General features: G+C 42.7%; 1 protein-coding gene across 4 annotated transcripts in view; it reads left to right on the plus strand.

Moving 5' to 3' along the window:
* Positions 1 to 27,348, plus strand: part of LCAT (lecithin-cholesterol acyltransferase) — a 130,104-nt gene extending 102,756 nt beyond the window's left edge. For 2 of the 4 annotated variants that reach the window (XM_056525321.1, XM_056525323.1), the window contains 6 exons: positions 1,216 to 1,434; positions 18,483 to 18,639; positions 19,311 to 19,426; positions 22,679 to 22,774; positions 25,189 to 25,413; positions 26,336 to 26,868. In XM_056525321.1, coding sequence (XP_056381296.1) covers positions 1,260 to 1,434; positions 18,483 to 18,639; positions 19,311 to 19,426; positions 22,679 to 22,774; positions 25,189 to 25,413; positions 26,336 to 26,859 — 1,293 coding nt within the window. In that variant the 5' untranslated portion in view covers positions 1,216 to 1,259 and the 3' untranslated portion in view covers positions 26,860 to 26,868. Of the gene's footprint in view, positions 1 to 1,215; positions 1,435 to 18,482; positions 18,640 to 19,310; positions 19,427 to 22,678; positions 22,775 to 25,188; positions 25,414 to 26,335 lie in introns of all 4 variants that reach the window. The other 2 variants (XM_056525320.1, XM_056525319.1) reach the window with 2 other exon arrangements.
* Positions 27,349 to 27,760: the final 412 nt, after the last annotated feature.

The raw sequence follows: 27,760 nt of genomic DNA on the forward strand, positions 1-27,760 counted from the left end.
CATCCCTCATTCATCTAATTCAGTTGGTGTACATTTTTTAGAGTAGTGTGAGCAGATCTCACAGAGCATTTCAGCATATCCCTAGTGTATTTAATGGGGCTACAGTTCAGTGAGTTTTTGAGCCAAGGTAGTCTCGAGAATTTGTCATATTCCTCTAACCACTTCCACACTACTAAGTACTAAGATATATTTAATTTAAAGCGTACCTGTTATTTGCAAAAACGTTTTGTATGATGTAGATAGCGTTCTATGTATATTTGAAATATATTCATTGGTTAAAAAGTGTGTATAGGTGTGTGTATGTGTATGTGTGTGTGTGTGTGTATATATATATATATATATATATATATATATATATATATATATATATATATATATATATATATATTATTTTATTTTTATTTTATTTATTGCTCTTATCCTTGCAGCTTTTGCCTGTCTGTCTCTTTGGAGGGACAAGAAGGCCTCTATGCGGGCTCTTGGCATGTCAATCATCCTGCTGTGTGGGCCGAGGGCGTATCACAGACCTCTGCTTAGTTCACAGAGACCTGCTTGCTGGAACACAGGCAATAGCTGCAGGGACAGGACAGCATTTTCTTAACCAAAAAATATACAATATTCATAGTCTCCTAGGACTGTATTAACCTTTTCCAGCCCACCGGAGCACCTGAAAGCTGAACTAATTTATACAGGCTAAAGTCAGCAACTGCCGAGCAGCAAGGTTAGGGGCTAATCATATTTCTGTAACTTCGCTCATCTCTAGTGGCTAGAAGTAATTGGTGAGCTGGGAAGGACCCTAAGCTACATGGCTACATTTTGAGAAAAGGGCGGGAATTAACAATCAATTAGAAAACTACAAGCAAAAAAAAAAAGCTTGTCCCAGTGGTTTCAAATGCATTGTGCCCACCTTCCAACTGTGTGACTTCTGCCATGTGAGACCATCCCCTAATTGCTGCCAAAGGGGGTTCTACCAACTAGTTTCCTTAGGGAGGTGAGTAGTTTACCGTAGCAGTGAATTATGACATTTCTTTGGTACAAAAAGTGCTGCAGAACACTGACTGGAGATGGGGACAGTTCTGGAACTCTCTGTGGGATATTAGGACACTATGCTGAGAGGATCAAGTTGCAGAACAAATTGGAGAATATAGCTAATTATTAACCTTGAAGCCATTATATCAGTCTGTATCACTGCACTCTTTCTCTCTGGTTTTCTAGCCCTGTGCAGCTCTTCTGTTCCAGATCGTGGCCTGTTCTTGAGGATGGGCAAAGTCAGGACACATACTGTGACATGGTCTCCCTTATGGAAAATACTTCTGCTCCTGTGCTCATTTCAGCTGCGCTTTGCTGAGGCATTTTGGCTTTTCGATGTCCTGTTCCCCCCAAGCATTACTCCGAGAGCAGCGTTGAGCAACGATTCTTCACCTGTGGTGTTGGGTAAGACATTATACTGACTACTGCGTGCTTAGTGGGTCTGCAGCTACATATTCACAATGGGCCTCATTTACTAAGAGTGGAGTGTAGTTTTCTTTGTGGGTTTTTGTTTCCGACAGGTATTTTTACATAGTATTTACTGTTGTATCTTGTATTTGGCGTTTTTTTTTTTCTCTTTACATTTTCTCCTTTTCTGAGCTGTTGGGTTTTCAAGAACTCAATTCCACTACATTTTATGTTGAAACATTAGTAAATTTGTAGGTTTCTTTCTAAAATGTAGGGTAGGGTTTTATGAGTAAAGTGGAGAGTGAATAGGGTTTTATGGATTTTTTGTTGGAAATACTGGAGCACGACACAAAAAAACCTACTCTGAAAAGTCTTCGTAAATGAGGCCCAATATGTGAAACCTCTCCAAAAGACTACCTCTTTAAGAAGGCCACCAGACTTTTAATATTTATTATGCATTCTTTGAGAAACCATCGCCCATAGAAGACCAATCTGGCATTAAGACATATCCTATCATATAAGTAAACCTATCCAATCCCTTGCCTCCCCAGGTTTCTTCTATTGAAATAATGTGCATGTTTTTGGGTCAAAGTTGTCATGTAAATTTAATACTTATTTTTTATTTTATTTTTTTGGACGCATTTTCCAAGCTTGATTTTTCACCACTTTTTCCTTTTATTGTTGTGATTAATTTAAAATCCCCTAATATTCCAGCAGGAAAATGCAGATATCATGTATAAAGATATGGGAGATATTACTACTGCACTCTTCAGCTACTAGAGGCTGTTTTCACACGTTGACTGTGATCAGTGGTACTCATGTTTTTTCCTTATTTTATTTGATAATACTTATAATTAGTATTTTGCAATGGCAAATTTAAAGTTTAAGTTTATAATTTTTTTTTTTTACATTTTCACAACATTACTGAGGTATTGTAAACTTTGTACCAGGATTTTTATGCAAACATGAGTATGAGCATTTGAAAATGTCCTGGAATGTAGACTAAATACAATGACATATATATTATCACCAGCGCTGGATGTGCGACTTGGATGTTAGTGTATTGTATTGTATTTTATATGACAACCATAAGTGTCAATCTTAGCCTACCTGCATAGGCTAAGATTGACACTTATGGTTGTCATATAAAATAAATACAATACACTTGCATCCAAGTCCCTGTCAGCGCTCACTATTATTTTATAAATTGTTTTAAATCCAATGACACTCCCACTTCTCAAACTGGAGTACATTGTACAAACTTTAGCTTTTTTTGTGTTACCTCTTGAAACCAAATTGTAATTGTGATTTACACTCTTAATTGTCATTGTTTTGCACCAAAACTTTGTCACAAAGTTATGAATATGCCCCCAAATACAAATGTGTACTAAATTATGCAAATTTTGGTGTGGATTTGGCCTTGCGGTTGTTCTTGCAGGTAATGCAACAAATCTATAGTTAAAAAAGCCACTGTTGTAGATTTGCTGAGTATCTGCAGTAAAATTCCACAATAATCCATTAAAGGGGTACTCCGCCCCTGGCATCTTATCCCCTATCCAAAGGATAGGGGATAAGATGTTAGATCGCCGCGGTCCCAATGCTGGGGACCCTGGGGATCGCCGCTGCGGCACCCCGCCATCATTACTGCACAGAGCGAGTTCGCTCTGTGCGTAATGACGGGCGATACAGGGGCCGGAGCAGCGTGACGTCATGGCTCCGCTCCTCATAACATCACGGCCCGTCCCCTTAATGCAAGTCTATGGCAGGGGGCGTGATGACCGCCACGCCCCCTCCCATAGACTTGTATTGACGGGGCGGGCCGTGATGTCACAAGGGGCGGAGACGTGATGTCACTCTGCTCCGGCCCCTGTATCGCCCGTCATTACGTTCAGAGCGATCTCGCTCTGCGCAGGAATGATAGCGGGGTGCTGCAGCAGCGATCCCTGGGGTCCCCAGCAGCGGGACCCAGGCGATCTGACATCTTATCCCCTATCCTTTGGATTGGGGATAAGATGTCTAGGGGCGGAGTACCCCTTTAAACTCTGAAATCTGTCAAGCTCCAGATTTGGAAATCCACACTACCGGTCAGGATCTGCAGGGAAAACTTGTGGCGCATGTGGATAAATTGTGATAAAATCTGTAAATTCTCATTCACTTGCCTGTTACTATAATGCATCATGGATTGTTTTAAACACAGAATCTGTTGGCAGAGCAGATAGCCATTCAGCACGTATGGTTTTTTCAATACTCTGAATACTATGAATAGTCCTCGTCCCTATCTTCTGCACCCTTGTCCCTATCTTCTGCACCACTTCTGCAGAAAGGTTATTCCATGCATCCACTACTCTCTCAGTAAAGTAATACTTCCTGATATTACTACAGAAATCTTTGCCTCTCATATATAATAATTCTTTATATAGCACACACAGATTCTGCTGTACACTCAAATTGATCCATGTACTCATTGGGGCTCACAATCTAAACCTATCAGTATGTTGTGAAGTGTGGGAGGAAACCCACGCAAACAGAGAGAACATACAAACTCTTTGCAGATGTTGTCCTTGGTGAGATTTGAACCCAGGGCCCCAGCGCTGCAAGGTAACAGTGCTAACCACGGAGTATGTGCTCTTGTTAGTTTTTCTTCTTTTAACCCCTTGACGATAATGGATGTAAATGTACATCATGGTGTTGTGGTACTTGGCGTACCATGAGCTACATTTACGCTCTGTAATGACCGCCAGGGACCCAACGGTAATGGCAGACATCAGCGATTGCGCTGATGTCCACCATTACACCCTCAGATGCCATGATCAATACAGATCACGGCATCTGCGGCAGTGCGGCACTTAAAATGGATGATCTGATCACCCGTAGCGCTGGAGGGATCTGATCAGCCATAATGGCGGGCGGAGTTCCCCTCACCTGCCTCTGGCCGTCTTCTGCTCTGGTCTGACCAGAGCAAAAGATCGCCGATAACACTGATCAGTTCTATGCCCTATGCATAGCACTGAAAAGTATTAGCAATCAACAATACCCCCAAAAAGCATTAAAAAAAACAATGTAACTATTTTTGGGATTGCCGTGTGGGTAAATGTCTGAACTATCAAAATACAATGTTAATTATATCGTATGGTGAATGGCATAAAAGTAAACAAAACAAAAAATTCCAAAATTGCTGCTTTTTTGTACACATTTTAATTAAAAAAAATTTAATAAAAAGTGATGAAGTAAAATATAAGCAAATGTGGTACCAACAGAAACTACAGATCACTGCACAAAAAATTAGCCCTCATACTGCCCCGTATACAGAAAAATGAGAAAGTTATAGGTGGTAAAAATAGGGCCATTTTGTGAAAATAGTTTTAGATTTTTTTGAAGCGGTACAATAATGGAAAAGCATATAACATGGGTATCATTTTAATCGTATTGACTCACGGAATAAATAAAAAAAAAAATGTCATTTCAACCGTAAACTGTACAACGTGAAAACAAAACCTTCCAAAATGTAATAAATTGTGGTTTTCTTTTCAATTTCCCCACAAAAATCATGTTTTTGGTTGCGCTGTACATTTTATGGTAAAATGAGTGATGTAATTACAGAGTAAAATTGATGACTCAAAAAAACAAGCCCTCATATGGGTCTGTGTATGAAAATTAGTTATGATTTTTAGAAGATTAGGAGGAAAAAAACAAAAATGCAAAAATAAAATGGGCCTGGTCCTTAAGGGGTTAAAGGGGTTCTTCCCTTGTTTATACTGTTTTTTGTTATTATGTGTGTGTATAAGTATGTATTTTTTTATGTGTTGTGATTATGTATATATGTATTTTCTTTTTGTGAAGATCCGGAAGCTGCCCCTTTTTCTTCCAGTGGCTTGCTGTGTAACCTCGGCCTCCGCCATCCTTCCCTTCATCCTTCCCTTACATCCTTCCCTTCAATCCCCTGGTTGGACTTGATGGACGTATGTCTTTTTTCAACCATACTAACTATGTAACTATGTTGTGTTCGGTAAGTGGGATGTCGGGGGGTGTGTTATTGCTTCTGTCCTTCCTATCTTCTGACGTCCGAAGCAAATATTTTCTTCCTCTTTCTTCCGTGGCTCAGCGACGCATCTGCAGCCTCTTCTGGCGCATGCAAATTTTTTTTTTTTCACCAATAATTTTTTTTGGGGCTAATTGACAAACTGTCTGCGCATGCGCGAGTACGCAAGTGCTACGCTAACAGCGTAGCGTACGTTAGGTCTACGCCAATAGCGTAGCTTCGAGCAAAATTAGACAGTTTGTCAATTAGAGAAAAAAAACTTTATTGGTAAAAAGAAAAAATAAATCTACCTACGCATCGCTGGAAGAGGCCGCAGATTCGCCGCTGAGCCACGGAAGAAACGGGAAGAAAAGATTTGCCTCGGACGTCAGAAAATAGGAAGGACAGAAGCAAGAACACCCCCCCCCCCCGACATCCCACTTACCGAACACAACATGGCGGAGGCCGAGGTTACACAGCAAGCCGCTGGAAGAAAAAGGGTCCAGCTTCCGGATCTTCACAAAAGGTAAGAAAATACATATATACATAATCACAACACACAAAAAAACACATACTTATACACACATAACACACAAACATAATAACAAAAACCAGTATAAACAAGGGAGAACCCCTTTAAGGACACAGCCCATTTGGACATAGCCAGGACACAAGTTTCATTTATTAATTTTCGTTTTTCCTCTTCTCCTTTTAAGAGACATAACTCTTTTATTTTTCAATCTATGGAGACATTTGAGTGCTTGTTTTTTTTGTAGAACCAATTGTACTTCATAATGACATCTTACATTTTACCATGAAATGTACAGCAAAGAAAAGAAAAATTCAGGGGGAAATTGGGTAAAAAAAAAGCTGCAATTTTGTTTCACGTAGAGCATTTTATGGTAAAACTGATGTGATCTTGATTCTTTGGGTCAATACGATTAAAACTATAACCATCTTTACTTTATTGAACTACTTTTAAAAACTCTTTTGACACAATAAGGGTACGTTCTCAGGTACAGATTTTTGCTGCAGAGTTGCTGATGCAGATTTTGCTGCCCATTGACTTCAATGGGTAGCAAAATCTGCTACAGCAATTCTGCAGTTGGAAATACGCACGTGTGAACATACCATAGGTATGTAAAAAATTGTCCTATAACTTTTTTTTTTTTTCTTCAGTATACAGGGATGTGTGACATTGATCTGTAGTTTGTACCATTTTTGTTTTGTGGGAACTTTTTGATAACTTTTTATTATTATTTTTTTTTTTTCTGACCTATCCTATGACAAGAAACAGCAATTCTGATGTATTTTAATGTCTAAGATAGTTTGTTGATGTTCTTAAGGAAGCATATACAGTGATCCCTCAACTTACAATGGTCTTTTCTGGAACATTATATAACAGACTCAGCATATACAGGGGTGTGGAAATTTTATAAAAAAAAACGACTTGTCCACGGGACTAAAATGGAGCAAAATCTACTTGTCCATCACGACGATCCACTTGTCCGGGCGAATTTTCGCTTTTACGCTATATTTTTTTCCTCCTCGTCCTATAATAGCCATAACTACTACTTTAAGGATACCTTTTTAATTTTTCAATGACATATTCTCTGGATCAAAAAATATATATTATATATATTAGGTGAAGTGAAATTGAAATAGTAAAAGATAATTTTGCAGATTTGGTGGTTTTTCTTTTCTACGCTATTTACATTGTGGTTGAGCTAACAGGTTAGTTTCATACTTTAGGCCAGCCTGATTAGAGCAATACCAGATTTCTATAGTTTATGTCATGTTTTACTAATTTAAAAAAAAATTCTGAACTTTTTTGAAATTTTTTTTAATTGCCATTTTTTTGACTCCTGTAGCTTTTTTTTTCCCGCATACCAGGCTGTATGAGGGCTAATTTTTTGCGCCATAATCAGTTTTTTTGTATCGGTACCATTTTGGTATTGATCTGACTTTTTCATTGCTTTTTAACTTTTTTTCTGGGGATATTATAAAAAATGCCATTCTGTGGCTTTTTATTTTTATTTTTTACATTTAATGTACGGGATACATAATGTTATATTTTAATAGGTTGAACATTTACGCACAAAGCGATACCAAATATGTTTATTTTTATTATGTTTGCATGTTTTTATATAGGAAAGGGGAGCGATTTGAACTTTTAACATGGAAGGGGTTAATGTGTGTCTTTTTTAAACTTTTATTAAAACTTTTTTTTGACACTTTATTAGACTTTTAGGAGGAATCATTAGATTCCTCATACAGATGAATAGAGTTCTATTGAACTCAATTGATCTGTGTGCTCTGCAATCCATTGATATAGCTTGGTCCAGCCACGGGACAGCAGGGAACAGAGGTAAGCCCTCCAACTACCTCTATAGTGGATCATTCTGCGAGGGGGGGGGCGATCCACACCACTAGCCCACCAGGGAGAATACACATGCCCCTTTAGACGCCGCTGTCAGCTTTGACAGCGGCGATCCAAAGGGTTAATAGCCAGCCGCGGCGATCGCCGCATACTGGCTATTACCGGCGGCCCCCGGCTACTGAAAACAGCCGGGGGCTGCAGAGAATGGACTGAGACTACAGACTGAGTGCCGCATGCTGGCTATTGGTGGCGGTGTGAGGTGGAAACTTAAGCCCCATGCAGACTTGCGTCTCCTCCTCCCCTCAGCTCTCCGAAACTAGAGTTGTGTGGAGCGAAGGCAGAGGACTCAGGTCTGCACGGGAGAAAGAAGGCAGAGCAGGGGAGATGGGAGGTACACAGCTTCTTATCTCCCCTCCCCCCTGCTCTGCATTCAGAGGACGCAAGTTTCCACAGCCGGGGGCTGCAGAATATGGAGCCGCAGGAGTCTGTAGCCCGCACTATACATACTGCTGAGCGCCGCATGCTGGCTATTAGCGGCGGTGTGAAACTTGAGCCCCGTGCTGACGTGCGACCGCTCCTCCCCTCAGCTCTCGGCTCTAAGCTAGAGCTCGGGGGAGCGAAGGCAGAGGACGCAGGTCTGCACGGGGAGCAAGAAGCCACGCCGCCTCATCTACACCCCCCTCCCCCCTCATCTCCCCTGCTCTGCTTCGGAGGACGCCAGTTTCCACAGCCAGGGGCTGCATAGTATGGAGCGGGCAGGAGTCAGGAGCCCGCTCCATACAGACTGCAGAGTGCCGCAGCGCTTGTCAGGTCCGGCCCTGCTTGCCTGAAGCCGAGCTAAGGGCCGGAAAAGTGTATCTGCCCGTAGCCTGAAACTGCATGTCCTGGGCGTCGGGCGATAGGAATTCCACATCCCTGATATAATTCTACAGACAGTCCAGATCTGCGAAACATGTCAATGGCTGGAAGAACCGACCAACAAAAATGGGTAAAACCCCTGTATTACTGAAGTGCTTGCACTGACTGACTGTCTGTCTGGTAGCGCCTCCCAACAGCACCGTTAGATACTACATGTTCTGTACTACCCTTTACCTGTGCCAGAGTTAGCTGCTTCTATGGACACCAGGTCAGGGCAGCTCCATTTTACTTTATAAGGACATTGGGGGAGATTTATCAAAACCTGTGCAGAGGAAAGTTGCCCATAGCAACCAATCAGATCGCTCCTTTCATTTTGTAGAGGCCTTGTTAAAAATGAAAGTAGCGATCTGATTGGTTGCTATGGGCAACTGGGCAACTTTTCCTCTGCACTGGTTTTGATAAATCTCCCCCATTGTGTGTACTGTACAGGACCCTAAAGAAGCTCTTGTCCTATACATTTTTTATGATTTACAGCTCACAGCAGATCTTTACATTTATAGGTAAGGACTTGCTTTATTTGTATTTTTGTATTAGCGATCTACTTAATTTTCTTTAGTCCTCACTTAGTCCTATCTTGGATGACATTTTGGGGCTTCAGAACCAGTTACCAGGTTTACGTCAACATTCAATGGTGCCAACATACAATGGTCATTCTGGAACCAATTAATATTGTAACTTGAGAGAGCACTGTAATGCTGTCCCCTTAAATATCAGCTTGGTACTCTTTACAAGGTGACAGCTGATATGATGCTGACAAGTGCCCTACAAGCCACAACTCCCTCTTTTGTAGATTAGCTGGACACACTAACCCCAGCACCATTTACTGGTTTCCCAACCACCTGCCAGGATGCTCTCCATTGACTGTTTTACCATGTAATTACACTTTGTCAACACTCACATGTCATAGGGCAATATGTAGATTGTCACCATCTTGAGAAAAGACCTGTGTGGAATATAAGGAAGATAGATGTCTGTTCTTGGCTTTATGTATGTATGACGTATTGGACAGCTAAGCTGTGACTAAGTGACCTTTCACCAGGAGAATTATCTTCTAGCACTGCTCTGTTATTAACCTGTCCACAACTGTTATTGCCCAACCTCCCATGTCCTCGATCATGCAGATAACCTCTGGCCCATGCCCTGCAATCATTAACAACTTGCAACATATCTGTACCAAAAATGTTTCCCAAATCCAGGAATAAGTACCGTAACTGCTTCAAAGCTGCATCACATTTCAGGTCCACATACAAGAGCAGGTTGTCCAAGAATAGCAAATGTACCAGCTGTACAGTAAGAGTGCTGTATTCTGGACCCCCGCCATGTAGCGACTTTCCAGGTACACAAACAAAAGCTAAACAAAACTAGAAATAGTGATGTAATAAAAAAAACAAACAAACCTCTGAAAACCACAATCATTATCCTGAGCTAGACTGGACCATGGCAGGAAAAACATTGGCGCAACAAACTGCCATTCTGATGTTCTGTATGTAGCTACATTCAGTGCCTATGATGAAGTACAGCAGCAGAGTAAAGGTCATCAATAATATCTCTAATATAAGACAATACAAAATGAAGGGGAAGACCGAGATGAAAGACATTGGTAATGAAAACCTTTCCTAATAAGTGAGACATTAACCCATCCAAGGTATTCCAACCTCATCCAACATGGAAACATTAGGGGAGATATAAAACAACTAAATAAAAGCAGAATTCTGCCTCTAATTGTGCCAAAAAACGGGAACATGCGGTGCACCAAGATTGTGTTTTTGACACTTCTCCCTCATCTCTGTCTACCATCCTAAAGGTGTTCTCCACTCTGATAATGATATAAAACTAATATCCTCTTTAATAGGAATCTCTTACTCCCGTCTCAGAGACTTTGCTTGAGTTGTACAATCAGGCTTATACTCAACTTCCTCAGTTTCAAATGTGCCCTGAAGATACATCTCTTCAAGCAGGTGTATGCCATTCATGTCTATGGGAGGGGGCGTGAGGGCTAGTACATAGCGGTCACTCCTCCCATAGACTTTAATGGAGGGGGGTGTGGCGTCCACCAACGCCAGTCATCGGGCACGGAGCGGAGGTTGCTCAGTGCACCGAATGACAGGGGTGCCACAGCGGAGATCGTTGGTATCCCCAGTGGCAGGACCCCCACAATCTAACATCTTATACCCCCCCCCCCCCCCCCCGCCCCAATGTCGGCGATCGTCGCAAATCGACGGTCAATTCAGACCGGCGCTTCGGGGCCAAGCCGGTCACTGGAAAATAAGGGTGATCTGTGCTGTCGAGACCGCGCCAATCACCCTGAGTGATAGGAGCGAGGTGCAACCTCCTCCTATCCCCTGCCATTGGTCGATCAGGACTGACCGACCAATGGCAGTTGGGGGGGGGGGGGGGTTAAAGCTGATTCCCCCCACTTACCGCCGGAGCAGCGGCATCAGAGCAGCGGCAGCAGGAGGAGGCAGGCCGGAAAGTGCAGCAGTGGAGGAGGCTGCAGTGAAGATCGCTGGTAAGTGATCTTCACTGTGGCCTTCTAAAAGTTGCAAATCTACAACCCCCAGCATGGCCAGACAGCCAAAGGCTATCTGGGCATGCTGGGTGTTGTAGTTTTGCAACATCTGGGGGCCACAGTTTGGAGACCACTGTGTAGTGGTCTCCAAACTGTGGTCCTCCAGATGTTTCAAAACTACAACTTTCAGCATGCAATGACTGTCTGGGCATGCTGGGGGTTGTAGCTTTGCAAAAAGCGAAGTGGCACAGTTTGGAGACCACTATACGGTGGTCTCCAAACTGTAGCCCTCCAAATGTTGCAAAACTACAATTCCCAGCATGCCCAGACAGTCAGGGATGCAGGGCGGTGTAGTTCTGCAATATCTGGCCCTTCAGATGTTGCAGAACTACATCTCCCAGAATACCTGGGCATGCTTGGAGTTGTAGTTTTGCAACATCTGGAGGGCTACTGTTTGGAGACCACTACTTAGCGGTCTCCAAATTATTCTTCCCCAGTTGTTTCATAACTACAAATCCTAGCATGCCTTTCGGCTGTCAGTGCATGCTGGGAGTTGTAGTTTTGCAACAACTGGAGGCACACGGGTTGTAATCACTGAGCTAGAGTCTGTTTCCTAAGTCAGTGTTTCCCCAACAAGTTTGAGCTGCGGCAAATTTTCCACCGCAGCTCAAACGCCCAGCGGAAAACTCGCTGTGAAACCCCGCCTGTGTGAATGTACCCTAAAAACACTACACTAACACAAAATAAAAAGTAAAACACTACATGCATACCCTTATACGTCCCCCCCACCACCCCCACCCGCAATAAAAATGAAAAACTTGTCATACGCCAGTGTTTCCTAAACGGAGCCTCCAGCTGTTGCAAAAGAACAACTCCCAGTATTGCCGGACAGCCATTGACTGTCCTGGCAGGCTGGGTGTTTTGCAACAACTGGAGGCACCCTGTTTGGGAATTACTACCGTAGGGTTTCAGTGGAGACAAGCGCCATCCTTGTATTGCTATTGCAAATTCCTAATATAGGCCTCAAATGTGCATGGCGCTCTCTCGCTTCAGAGCCCTGGCGTATTTCAAGGCAACAGTTTAGGGCAACATATGGGCTATTTCTGTACTCAGGAGAAATTGCTTTACAATTTTTTTTTTCTCCTTTTACCTCTTATGAAAAGGAAAATTTAGGGGCCACACCAGCATGTTAGTGTAAAATAATACATTTTTTTTACACTAACATGCTGGTGTTGCCCCCAAAATTTGTAATGCAATCTCTCCTGAGTACGGAAATACCCCATATGTGGACGTAAAATGCTCTGTGGATGCACAACAGGGCTCAGGAGTGAGAGTGCACCATGTACATTTGAGACCTAAATTGGTGATTTGCACAGAGGTGGCTGATAGTTACAGCAGTTCTGACATGAACGAAAAAAAAAAAAAAAAAACACCCACATGTGACCCTATTTTGGAACCTACACCCCCCAAGGAACGTAACAAGGGTTATAGTGAGCCTTAACACCCCACAGGTCTGACAAATTTTTGTTAAAGTTTTTTTTTTTTTTTTTTCCCTGAAATGCTGGTGTTACCCCAAATTTTTCATTTTCACAAGAGGTAATAGGAAAAAGCCCCCCAAAATTTGTAACCCCATTTCTTTCGAGTAAGGAAATATCCCATATGTGGAAGTAAAGTGCTCTGCAGGCGCACTACAATGGTCAGAAGAGAGTGTGCGCCATTGAGTTTTTGGAGAGAGAATTAGGCTGGAATTGAAGGCTATGTGTGTTTACAAAGCCTCCATGTGCCAGAACAGTGGACCCCACCCCCACCTGTGACCCCATTTTGGAAACTACATCCTTCACATAATGTAATAAAAGGTGCAGTGAGCATTTACACCCCACAGGTGTCTGACAGATTTTTTGAACAGTCGTCCGTAAAAATGTTCCAAAGATCTGTCAAACACCAGCGGGGTGTAAATGCTCACTGCACCCCTTATTACATTACATGAGGGGTGTAGTTTCCAAAATGGGGTCACATGGGGGGGGGTCCACTGTTCTGGCACCATGGGGGCTTTGTAAATGCACATGGCCTCTGACTTCCATTCCAACCAAATTCTCTCTCTAAAAGCTCAATGGTGCTCCTTCTCTTCTGAGCATTGTAGTTCACCTGCAGAGCACTTTTACTTCCACATATGGGGTATTTCCATACTGAGAAGAAATGTGGTTACACATTTTTGGGGGGCTTTTTCGCCTATTACCCCTTGTGAAAATGAAAAAAATTTGGGGTAACACCAGCATTTTATTGAAATTTTTTTATTTTTACATCCCACTTTAACGAAAGTTCTTCAATCATCTGTGGGGTGTTAAGGCTCACTTTACCCCTTGTTACGTTCCTTGAGGGGTGTAGTTTCCAAAATAGTGTGCCATGTGTTATATATTTTATTATTATTAATAATAATAATAAAATATATATATATTTTATTATTATTATAATTTTTTTTTTCTTCTGTTCTGGCACCATAGGGGCTTCCTAAGAAACAATTTCAACAAAATTCGCTCTCCAAAATGCCATTGTCGCTCCTTCCCTTCTGAGCCCTCTAGTTCACCCACAGAGCACTTTACATCCACATATGAAGTATTTCCTTACTCTAGAGAAGATTAAAGGGGTACTCCGGTGCTTACACAGCTTATCCCCTATCCAAAGGATTGGGGATAAGATGCCTGATCGCGGGAGTCCCGCAGCTGGGGACGCCCGGGATCATGCACGCGGCACCCCGTTTGTAATCAGTGCCCGGAGCGTGTTCGCTCCGGGTCTGATTACGGTCGACTGCAGGGCCGGCGGCGTGTGACTTCACGCCTCCGCCCCCGTGTGATGTCACGCTCTGCCCCTCAATGCAAGCCTACGGGAGGGGGCGTGATAGCTGTCACGCCCCCTCCCATAGGCTTGCATTGAGGGGCGGAGGCGTGACGTCACATGCCGCCGGCCCTGCAGTCGACCGTAATCAGACCCAGAGCGAACACGCTCCGGGCACTGATTACAAACGGGGTGCCGCGTGCAGGATCCCGGGCATCCCCAGCTGCGGTACTCCCGCGATCAGGCATCTTATCCCCTATCCTTTGAATAGGGGATAAGATGTGTAAGCACCAGAGTACCCCTTTAATAACAAGTTTTGGGGGCCTTTTTAAATAACATGTTAGTGTAAAAAGTGGAGATTTAGATTTTTCTCAATTTTGCTGCTATTCCTGTGAAACACCTAAAGGCTTAAACTTTTTGAATACTTTGCGGGGTGCACTTTTCATAATGGGGTCCATTAGAGGGGATTTCCAACATAAAGACCCTCATTCAGTTCAAAACTTAACTGGTCCCTGAAAAATTCTGATTTTGAAATTTTCGTGAAAAATTTGAAAATTGCTGCTATACTTTGAAGCCCTCTGATGTCTTCGAAAAGTAAAAACATGTCAACTTTATGATGCAAACATAAAGTTAACATATTGTATATGTGAATCATTATGTAATTTTTGACATGTCCCTTTTCCTTACAAGCAGAGTGCTTCAAAGTTAGAAAAATGCTAAATTTTCTATTTTTTCCTGAAACTTTGGAATTTGGAAAGCATCGACAAAAATTTACCACTAACATGAAGTAGAATATGTCACGAAAAAACAATCTCTGAATCAAATCTATAAGTAAAAGCATCCCAGAGTTATTAATGCATTAAGTGATAGAGGTCAGATTGGAAAAAAAAAATGCTCCCATCCTTAGTGTCATAATAGGCTCCATCCCCAAGGGGTTAAAGGAGATGTGCGGTGCTCACTTTTCTTATTTTATCCGTTCCGGGCTGAAAAATAAAAGAAAACAAATTTTCTCTTACCTGCCTAGGCTCCCCCGGTGCTTCGGTACAGGTGTTCTGTCCCCGGGCTGTATTCTTCTTACTTCCTGTTAGCCCGGCATTCTCACAGAGCTTCAACCTATCACCGGCCGCAGCGATGTCCCACCTCGGCCGGTGATAGGCTGAAGCTCCGTGTGACGTGCCAGGCTAATAGGAAGTAAGAAGAATACAGCCCGGGGACCGAACGACTGTACCGGAGCACCGGGGGAGCCTAGGCAGGCAAGAGAAAGCTTATTTTCTTTTTCTTTTTTTTTTTTTTTTTTTTTTGCAGCCCGGAGCGGATACAATAAGAAAAGTGAGCACCGGACATCTCCTTTAAGCACTTGGCTGGCCCACCCACCATATGTACTCTACCCTATTTATCAAACATGACTGGACTGGTCTAAATTAAGCACTTTCCACCTTTCCTCTCTATCCCATTCCTCATAGATTGTAACCCTCGTGAGCAGGGACCTCACTCCTGAGGGGTATATACATGATTGATCATACATTAAACGTGCTTGAAAAAGACCCCATTGGAGTTGAAATGAAGCAGGCAGAATTTGAGAAGAATTAATGTAGTAAAGAAACAGTAGTGCACCACCAGAGGTGGAGTAGGTAGAATGCTGTAAAGAGTAGTGCAGCATTGAAGGGGTATTCCAGAAAGGTAAATAGATTTGTAAATTACTTCTATTAAAAAAATCTTAAACCTTCCAGTAGTTATCAGCTGCTAAAGTTGAGTTCTTTTCTTTCTGACAACAGTGCTCTCTGCTGACACCTCTGCTTGTCTCAGGAACTGTCCGCATTAGAGGTTTTCTATGAGGATTTGCTCCTACTCTGGACAGTTCCTGAGACAAGCAGAGTTGTCAGCCGAGAGCACTGTTGTCAGAAAGAAAAGAAATTTTTTTTTCGTGGAATACCCCTTTAAAGATGTGGCAGGCAGAACACTGAAAGCAGTAGTTCAAGCTGCAGAAAAGGAGCAAAAAATCATGCTAAACATATTAGAAATATTTCCCTTTCTTATGTTGCTATTCTGCTTACTTTGTTCAAGGAGGAATATTCTCCCCATACATATCACCATCATACTGTTACTGACCAAATCCTATTTACTATACAAGGAGGAATATTCTCCTCATATATATCACCATCATACTGTTACTGACCAAATCCTATTTACTATACAAGGAGGAATATTCTCCTCATATATATCACCATCATACTGTTACTGGCCAAATCCAATTTATTGAGACCAATATTACCAATAATACCAGTATACAAGGAGGAATATTCTCCACATACATATCGCCATCATACCGTTACAGACCAAATCCTATTTAGTCTAATAATACCAGTACAAATAACATAAATTGTCAGCATCTTCAAACAATATGAAATTCGTGCACATTGCTAGTTGTGTTACCAGTAAAGTACAAAAAATACCGCCATACCATGACCACCACCATTATTACTGTCTTATACCTCTATATTGTAAAAAAAAAAAAAAAAATGTATAAAAGACCAATTTTCTCACATACATTTTCTTTATAGAGCGATTATATATAGGACCATATAGAGGTAGATACCAGCTATACAGAGATCTGCATACCATATAAGTAATTATAAACAGGACCATATAGAGGTAGATACCAGCTATACAGAGATCTGCATACCATATAAGTAATTATAAACAGGACCATATATAGGTAAATACCAGCTGTAAGCTGTACACAGATCTGTATACCATATAAGTAAATGTATACAGGGCCATGTAGAGGTAGATTCCGGCTGTACACAGGATCTGTATACCATATAAGTGATTATTGTTACCTCCAGGTGATGTCTTTTCTGATCAGTGGCACCTCTTTCCTTTTTCTCTGTCCAGAGTAGAGTGCCATGACAACTTCTTTCAACCAAAACTCATTTCTTCAGCATCTGTAGGATAAAGATGTTAGACTTTTTTTTCTCCCCATGCATTCTTTTTTAGCATTTTTCCACTGCTCTACTCTCATTTACACAATCTTCCCATCTATAGGCCCCCAAACTGTAATAATTCCCTTTTCGGTGTTCTGCACAGTAAAAGGGCAGGTAGGTAGGTAGACAGGTAACTAGGTAGGTAGATTAGGAAGCCAGATATGCAGGTAGGTAGGTTGCTAGCTAGGTAGTTAGGCAGCCATGTATGAAGGCCTTGTAGGTAGGTAGGTAGTTTATGGCATTTCTGCAGAGGAACAAATAAAATGTTCTGGAATGGCCATCCCAGTCCCCAGACCTGAATATCATTGAAAATCTGTGGTGTAGATGTAAAGCAGGTTATCCATGCTCGACAACCATCAAACCTAACTGAACTGGAGATGTTTTATAAGGAGGAATGGTCCAAAATCCCTTCATCCATAATCCAGACCCTTAGGCTATAGAAAGCGTCTAGAGTCTGTTATTTCTGCTACAGGAGGATCAACTAAATATTGATGGGATATTCCTGTGTGGGCCCAAGTTTATGCACCTGTGTACTTTTCATAATGCAGATTGCACATTTTACTACTGAAATATTAATGTCTTTTCAGATATTTCATAGCTCAAAATTAAATTGCTGATCCAAACACCCAATTATTTTTAAATAAAAATTATTGTCAGATGGGGCCTAAATTTTTGCATATGACTGTACTGTGTGTAATTGTGCAGTCAGTGGCACTGGCATCCTAAAGTATTTATACAGGAGGAATAATAATACAGTAGTACAGTGGACTTTATGTAGTTAGCAAAAGGCTGTGTATATACCTGGTCCTACTAGTACTGACGGAAGTCCTCATATTCCTAAGTTAGGATCACCATGAGCGGCTCGGCACTGACTGTGGCCATAGTACGTATGTACACGTACGACCGCAGTGCCACATCTACAAGATGACTTACATTGGGGGAGGGGTAGATAGCAGTGCAACCAAACGACACACAGGTGGACACGAGGCTGCATGCACACACAGCACGACTCTGGTGTCTGACTCCTACTAATTTTCGCCATGCTCTGGAGACTGGGTGATCTGGGTCATATAACAGGCAGTGGGGTCGGCTCTGTAGTGTGGAATTAGTGAGACCTGTGGGTCTAGTGTGCGACTGCCTGCTCCCGCATTATACTGAATATTGCCTGCACATGCAAGTTTTTCAACGGGTCCCGAAGGATCCGATGCAGTCCCCTAGCTGGTATTTCATAAGTACCTAATGCCATGTATTTACAAAGTTACTCACCTTTTTGGAGATTTATTCTAGATATGAAGCATGGTTCACCGTTGTTTCTTTTGTTGCAGCAATAAAGTTCTGTTGTCTATGATTCTCTCCTTTGTGTTTGTTTTTTTTTTTTTACTGTTTTTTTTATGCCTTTTTCAGTGCCTGGAATCTTTGGAAATCAGCTGGAAGCCAAAGTGAACAAAGATGAAGTTGTAAACTGGATGTGCCAACATAAGACAGAAGATTACTTCACTCTCTTTCTCAATCTAAACATGTTTTTGCCTTTAGGAATAGACTGCTGGATTGATAATATTAGGTAACATGGGAAAAATCTAAAGCTATCTTTTTGTAGTGAAATCCTGCCCTCTGACACAAAAGCCCAGATTTACTATGGCTGTTGCACCAGAATTTTGGCTCCAGATGATCAAGAATTGTGGTGCACAGAAGTTGATATTGAGACATTTATTATAAATAGTGCACTACAAAAATTGTTAAATGCAGATCGTCCAATGTCAGGGATGGAAAGGGAGTGTGGTTTAAATGTGAAGGTTTTGGCAGGCAATTTTTGCCTAAAGTAAGCCAGATAATAGTTGCTCTTAGATAAGACAATGCAGACTTGGGATAGACACCCGTGGAAAACCCATTCACATCAATGTTAAGGTTCACACAGCAGAATTCTCAAGCACAATTCAAAGAGTCTAGAATACCAAAATACACAAAATAGAGTGGAAGTCCTACAGACCATTGACATTGTCAGTGATGTTTTAAACAAGCATATTATTTGGACCAGTCAGGTATGATAGCAGGGAAGCATTATTTCATGGTGCTGACCACAATATTCCTTCAGCTTTATATCCCTTCAGTATTTTCTGAAGAATCCTGTAAAGGTCCTAAGTGACAGCAGGATGGAGGATGCCTTCTGCCTATCACTATGCTGCTTGTGATTATGTGATTCTGAACTAATATTTTTTCTTATGTCCTTAACAGAGTTGTGTACAACAAGACAACCAGAATGGCCTCTAATGCCCCAGGGGTTGACATCCAGGTTCCTGGATTTGGAAAGACATTTTCTGTAGAATATTTGGATAGAAGCAAGTTAGCCGGTAAGAGTTGCTGCTGTGTCCAGTGTAAAGCTATGTTCACACTGTGGTAAATGTGTGGAATGTGGAACATGGGAGGACATTCGCATGTACCGATGTCGCTAGGACTACTCGAAAATGCAATGATGGATGACAAGACATTGCCGACCGGAATCCACGGAAAAAGTGAACATATTCATTGCTCCTGCAGATGCCGAAGTCAGGATTTCTGAGGAAGATGTTTCCTCCATGTCCACGGTGCAGCAGAATCCCATTGAAATCCCATGAATTTCTGAGCTTAATATTTCCACGGAATGCTGCTCCATAAATTCTGCTTTGTGAACATGGCCTCACAGCTAGAATCCAAAAATTTTCAGGGATGGCTCACAATAATACACCAGTACCTAGCAGGCCCTAAGATTTATGCAAACGTCATATTTTAACCTGTTAAGGATGAAGGGGTGTACAGGTACCCCCTTGCGTCCGGGCACTTAAGAACCAAGGGCGTACCTGTACATCCTGAATCCTGAAGTGGCTTTGAAGCGAGCGCAGGAGCTGCTAAGGCTATGTTCACTCTGAGGAATGTGCGCACGGAAAATCTTTGTGCGGACATTACGTAAACTGCGGATGCCAACTAGCTGGTGCTAGGACCACATGGGAATGCACCGTCTCGTAAACGGCTATGGTTTGTAAAGTATTTAATGCCAAAATGTATGTAGCCCTGTGTGTTGAAAGTCACAAGCAGTGGAATGCAGCTAGTAATATTTATCAATAGTCAGAAAAATGCCATTTAAGTTTGAGTTTTTTTTTTTTTTAAAGTAAATGTGGACCTTGTCCTGATCCTGTGTCCATATTGAGTCCACCCAGTGCACTAATTACATAAGCTTTCTGCTCTTCCCCCTCAGTGCACTCACTGACCTGCTACCAATGAACGTGGGAAAGGATCAAAGCTGTGGCGTGGGTCTTACACCTAGAGACTGTGGCTTGTTAATTCACTTAATCTGGGGTGCCAAAAGAAAATTCCAGAGGGTGTGATCTAGCCCAGAGCCAGCCCTTTAAATATCAGTAGCTACAGCGTAAGGGTGCACCTTTTCACACCACGTTTTTGCAATACAGTTCCCGTATGCGTTTTCAATGTGAAAACCGTACAGAACTGTATTGAAAACCGTATGCATTGACTCTCCATTGAAAACCGTATGCCAAATGATGCGTCCGGTTGCATCCGTTTTGAGTCTTCTACGGTTTTGTCATTTTATTTTTTTTCCCATACCCAAAACTGTAGCCTACCACGGTTTTTGGTCCGGGTGAAAAACTGTATTAAACCGTATACGTTTTTATTTATTTATTTTTTTAACATGGGAGTCAGTAGGAACCGTACAGAACCGTATGTGCGTACGGTTCCATCCGGTTTGCACCATACAGTTTTTGACTTAGCACAGTTTTTTTTTCTTGGAATTTCAATCAAACAAGTGAAACTTAATTCATAATGGAGTGAAAATGTAAAAACATATACATTTTTTTTCTTAAAAACCAAATGCAACCGGACATCATCATTTTTCAAACTGTGAATTCGGGTAGAAAAACAGACATGGTGCACATCTACAATCTTGTATAATGATCTGATTGCTTCTCAGCATAATATCAAAAACTAACAGGTTGTTAGTATACATTTTTGATCAAAAAGTACAAGCCCACTCGCCACGTCAAGGCCACCTATTTAGAGGGGGTCCCTAACGTCCCTAGCATAAAATGGCGTAGCACTAGGCGGCGACCACCACCGCCGCGACACCAGTGCCCACGGGGGGAAACGACCCACCGGCAGAGCGGCCCCAATGCCACTCAAACCAGTCTATGGGTCGCACCTCCCCGCAAACACGGCGCCACGGCAGCAACGGACGCCGCACAGCACCACACCAGTGTGAACAGGGATGTAATAGCTCACTTACCATGCTCTCCCAGTCAGACTGAGAGGCAGCTAGGAAAGAAATGGCCCATGTGCAGCTAACTACTGCTTATATAGGGTTGGGCTGAGGGGGTGGGGAAGAGTGCAGCACATGTTAAAACAAAGAAAAAGGAGGGGGATAGAAATCACAGTGTGAATTCGGGTAGAAAAACAGACATGGTGCACATCTACAATCTTGTATAATGATCTGATTGCTTCTCAGCATAATATCAAAAACTAACAGGTTGTTAGTATACATTTTTGATCAAAAAGTACAAGCCCACTCGCCACGTCAAGGCCACCTATCCAGAGTGGGTCCCTAACGTCCCTAGCATAAAATGGCGCAGCACCGGGCGGCGACCACCACCGCCGCGACGCCAATGCCCACGGGGGGGGAATGACCCACTGGCAGAGCAGCCCCAATGCCACTCAAACCAGTCTATGGGCCTCACCCCCCCGCAGACACGGCGCCACGGCAGCAACGGACACCGCACAGCACCACACCAGTGTGAACAGGGATGTAATAGCTCACTTACCATGCTCTCCCAGTCAGACTGAGAGGCAGCTAGGAAAGAAATGGCCCATGTGCAGCTAACTACTGCTTATATAGGGTTGGGCTGAGGGGGTGGGGAAGATTTCTATCCCCTCTTTTTTTTTTTTTGTTTGAACATGTTGTCTGCACTCTTCCCCACCCCCTCAGCCCAACCCTATATAAGTAGTGGTTAGCTACACATGGGTCATTTCTTTCCTAGCAGCCTCCCAGTCTGACTGGGAGAGCATGGTAAGTGAGCCATTACACCTTGTTCACACTGGTGTGGTGCTGTGCGGTGTCCGTTGCTGCCGTGTCTGCGGGGGGTGCGGCCCATAGACTGGTTTGAGTGGCATTGGGGTCGCTCTGCCGGTGGGTCGTTCCCCCCCTGTGGGCATTGGTGTCGCGGCGGTGGTGGTCGCCGCTCGGTGCTGCGCCATTTTATGCTAGGGACGTTAGGGACCCACTCTAAATAGGTGGCCTTGACGTGGCGAGTGGGCTTGTACTTTTTGATCAAGAATGTATACTAACAACCTGTTCGTTTTTGATATTATGCTGAGAAGCAATCAGATCATTATACAAGATTGTAGATGTGCACCATGTCTGTTTTTCTACCCGAATTCATTTTTCAAACTGTATATGGGTTACAATTTGTACACATGTTTTGATACAGTTTAGTCATGTTTTGAGGAATCCGTTTTTCATCAAAGACCCATCAAAGACGGGAACTGTATTGCAAAAACGTGGTGTGAATGCACCCTAACTGATGAGTATATCGGCATTAATTTCTCTCCTGCACTTATAGGCTATTTTCACACTCTTGTACAAAACCTGGTGAACAACGGCTATGTGAGGGATGAAACGGTGCGGGCTGCTCCCTATGACTGGAGAATTGCTCCCAGTAAGTACAGTCTTTATTACAAAAGTGCAGATAAATATATGAAACTACACTTTTCGATTTCAACCTCGAAAAAAGGCAATAGTCATTAATAAAAATGTGTCTAAAGCTAATCAGTGGGTAACCTCACGAACCATAACAGTCCTATTGCTAGGATTTACACTGTATGTGTTGTGAGGGCCCTAGGAGTGCCATATAAAAATATAACTGTTATTAAATAAATCACTATTATGTGGGACATGATGAAACTGTAATATACAGCGAAACCTCTTTGAGAATACCACCCACAATTGCTTTGAAATTTTGTCATCTATCGGGGTAGTCTTTAAAAAAAATTATAATAATAATAACTATGCATAACGTATGATGGACTGGAAATCTGTCACATGAAATCTGGTCTGGATAAAGGGGTGGTCTTCTCAAAGGGGATGGTCTTTTGGAGAGGTTTCATTGTATGTTATGAGAGAACAGTGTCATCTCCCCACCTTCCAGCAGCCTGTGGCCTCCTCTCTCTGCAATAATGTTATAGTGATCTAATTGCAATGTGGTCAGACATGGGATCCACACACCTTACGCTAGATTTACACTGCTGTTGTGCACCGACCCTTTCAGGATCCAATTGGCTTCTTTTGTTTTTTTTTTTTTTTTTGCGCCAACTGACTCCTCTGGGTCCCGACGAATCCCATTGACTTGACTGGGGTCCGTCAGGTGTCCAGTATTATACTGAAGTTGAGTGTAGAAAAAAAAAATAGGACTTCCATCCTTCCGATGTACTCAGCGACAGAGCTCCCTTTAGCGGAGTATGGTGGCAATGTGAACAAGCCAGTATACTACACGGCCCGCTTCTATATCATGTCTGAGAGGTTGTCACAGCCCCGCCCCCATTACTGACATCACTGGATATAATTACATTGTGATCAGACATGAGACCACACACCTTATACTACAGTCACATCTATTCCATCTATTACTGCTGACAACCATCCTCTATATCATGTCTGAGAGGTGTCACAGCCCCGCCCCCATTACTGACATCACTGGATATAATTACATTGTGATCAGACATGAGACCACACACATTATACTACAGTCACATCTATTCCATCTATTACTGCTGACAACCATCATCTATATCATGTCTGAGAGGTTGTCACAGCCCCGCCCCCATTACTGACATCACTGGATATAATTACATTGTGATCAGACATGAGATCCACACATCTTATACTACAGTCACATCTATTCCATCTATTACTGCTGACAACCATCCCCTATATCATGTCTGAGAGGTTGTCACAGCCCCGCCCCCATTACTGACATCACTGGATATAATTACATTGTGATCAGACATGAGACCACACACCTTATACTACAGTCAGATCTATTCCATCTATTACTGCTGACAACCATCCTCTATATCATGTCTGAGAGGTTGTCACAGCCCCGCCCCCATTACTGACATCACTGGATATAATTACATTGTGATCAGACATGAGACCACACACCTTATACTACAGTCACATCTATTCCCTCTATTACTGCTGACAACCATCCTCTATATCATGTCTGAGAGGTTGTCACAGCCCCACCCCCATTACTGACATCACTGGATATAATTACATTGTGATCAGACATGAGATCACACCCCTTATACTACAGTCACATCTATTCCATCTATTACTGCTGACAACCATCCTCTATATCATGTCTGAGAGGTTGTCACAGCCCCGCCCCCATTACTGACATCACTGGATATAATTACATTGCGATCAGACATGAGACCACACACCTTATACTACAGTCACATCTATTCCATCTATTACTGACAAAAAACAGCTTTATATTTTGACTGAGAAATGTCCACAGCCCTGTTGCTAACATCACTCGGTAGCAATACAAGCTTGTATAAAATCCTGACCATAATTAATTCAGTGAAACATTTTTGATTCGACCTCCCTTATTTGCACAAATAAAAAAAGTATACAGAATGCTGGTTAAAGTGTCTAATCAAGTCAGAAAGCATGTACCAAACAGCACAAATAAACACAAATAATGATGAAAGAACAAAAAAATGTCTATTATAATTTTCAATTTCCCAGCACTCAATAGGATTCCTTGTTCCCAGCATTGCTCCCCATCTAATATGTTGTCCCCAGCAAGGCTTCCAATCTTACTCCTAGTGCTCAGTATAACTCTGTCTCTTTCCTGGTCCTCGGGAGGGCTTCCCATCTTACACAACATGGCTTTTTAATTCATTCCTACTTCCCAGCATTGCTCCACTTTTGTTTTTAGTGACCAGCATGGTCCCGAACCTGGTTCCTGATCAAGTGTGTGTAAGTGTATTGTCTTTTATGATGACATGATATTGATTGTTTTTATATGGATGTCTCCTCATGGTGGATGTGTCTCTTGTGCAGATGGACAGAAAGAATACTTTGAAAAGCTTAAACTTCTGATAGAAGAGATGCACTCCCAGTACGAGAAGCCAGTCTTCCTCATCGGTCACAGTCTTGGCAACCTATATCTCCTGTACTTTCTTAACCATCAGCCTTCACAGTGGAAGAACAAATATATTAAGGGCTTTATATCATTGGGAGCACCATGGGGTGGAGCAGTGAAGCCGCTGCTTGTCTTAATGTCAGGTCAGTGGATTATGTTTAGACACTGAGCAGACTAGAAAAATGTTGACTGTCAGCCCAAATACAGACCAGTAGACTGCACTGTACACAGAAAAAGCCATAGGCCAGGGCTACATTTCTTCAGCACTACAAATTGATTTTAACACGCTGCAGCCAAAGCTATATAATGGACTGTATGCATGCTTGCGGACTGCAGTTATCATTTACTAGCACTACAAAAAGTTGCAGTGTAGCTCTGGCCTTATTTAAAGGAGATATGTCATGCTAAAAAACTTATCGCCTATCTGCTGGGGCCCCCCACAAGCTCCTGTTGGACCGCAGGGGTCCCTTGTGATCTCCTCTACCAGAGAGCTGCCAGTTGGTCTTCGGGTGGTTTCTGTGGGGGTCTAACCATTTGGACCACCCAGAACAGGGCCCTGACACTCAGTGAAGGGTGCATGCTGCAGATGACTGATCTATTCATTTCTATGAGAGCACGGCAGTACATCACTCAGGTATGTTCAGTACCCCTCAAAAATGAATGGAGCATATGTCGTCTGCATTATGCACTCGCGAGCCAAGCCCAGCCCAACCGGGCGATCAGCCACTTATCCCCTATCCTGTGGTTAAGCTGTTTTTCAACCCTTTTAAACCTGTCTCCAAAATCCTTCAAAATTCTGGAAAAGTCCCAAGACTATAGAACCGCTTTATATGTCTGTGTTACTGGTCAAGCTGCTTTATATTTCCTCTGTTGCATGTCTTTACCCATGTTGCCTGTCTTCAACTGGGTGCAGAGGTGACCGTCTGCCATATCCTCATCTCAACATATTGCCATTTTATTTTTTCATACTTTTTCTTAAACCTGTTCTAGCAAATAGCATCCAGGTAATAATAATGCTTCAGTGAGGTTTATACCCTTATTAACTTCTCTTTCATTGGTTTACAGGAGATAACCACGGGATTCCAATGGTCTCCAACATTAAAATTCGAGAAGAACAGCGAATGACAACAACCAATCCATGGATGATTCCAACAAATCTGGGATGGTCAGAATCACATGTCTTTATTTCCACTCCGACATATAACTACACTTATAAGGACTACAAGAAGTTCTTTAACGATATTGGCTTTGAAGAAGGTTGGTATATGTGGGAAGATACAAAGGACCTTCTAGATGGGCTGCCTCCGCCAGGTGTGGACACATACTGCATCTATGGCACAGGTCACCCCACAGCTGAAACCTATGTGTATGGGGCCGGCTTTCCCAATGAGCCTCCTATCGACATAATGTACTCTGATGGAGACGATACGGTACATAAGAGAAGTATGGAACTGTGCAAAAGATGGGAGAACCAGCAGGATGAGAAGGTTCAGGTGACTGAGCTGCATGGAATGGACCACCTTAGTATGGTCTTCAGCAACCGAACATTAAAAGTTATTAATAATATCCTGCTGGGGAACAATGTCTAGACTTGGGTTGCATGATGATCAACCTCATGGCAGGAAAAGGACTTGTCACGATGTGCATGCCCTGTGTAAATGTTCCATAATTATATGGGCTCTGTGTATATGTGTTATCATAGGGGCCCTTGTGACTACTGTTATAGAGATGTGCAGCCTAATACAATTACATAATCAATTCATGTACCACTTGAACACATGTCCTCCCGCTTATATACTTACAAAGTAAGCTAATGGGAGCCCACAGGCTCTGCTTGCCACATACAGAATCTGCAGTCCAGGTGTTCTATTCAGTTGTATCAGCAGCATCCATCCGGCACAGATACAATTGTAGAGCTGAGCACTGGTAGGAACAAGAGAACAGTTGAGACCATCTGAATATTACAAAAAGACAGTTTATTTAGGGTCAGTGCACAAGGATGCAGTCTATTGCAGGCTCCCTTAACCTCCCTAGCGGTACGATTCCGTCTGGAAATTTGTACCAAAAGCGGTACAATTTTTTGCATTGAAATTCCACATCTCCCCCCATCACATTCCCCCTCCCTTGTCACATTCCCCCCTGTCACATTCCCCCCCACCTTGTTGCATTCTCCCCCCTTGTTACACTCTCCCCCCCGTCACATTCATCCCCCCTGTCACATTCCCCCCTTGTTACATTCTCCCCCCCCCCCTTGTTACCTTCTCCCCCCTCCATGTTACATTCCACTCCCCCCCTGTCACATCCCCCCTTTGTCACATTCCCCCCCCCCCCCCTTGTTACATTCTCCCCTGTGTCACATTCCCCCCTTGTCACCTTGTCACCTTCTCACCTTGTTCTGCAGCAGAATACACTAGGTTTGCCGGGCAGATTTCAAACCTAGTGTATTTGCTGCAGAACAAGCCCTTTCCCCTTCAGCCAATCACAGGCTTT

The sequence above is a fragment of the Hyla sarda genome, chromosome 6 (assembly GCF_029499605.1).
Source record: "Hyla sarda isolate aHylSar1 chromosome 6, aHylSar1.hap1, whole genome shotgun sequence".
NCBI classification, from domain to species: domain Eukaryota; kingdom Metazoa; phylum Chordata; class Amphibia; order Anura; family Hylidae; genus Hyla; species Hyla sarda.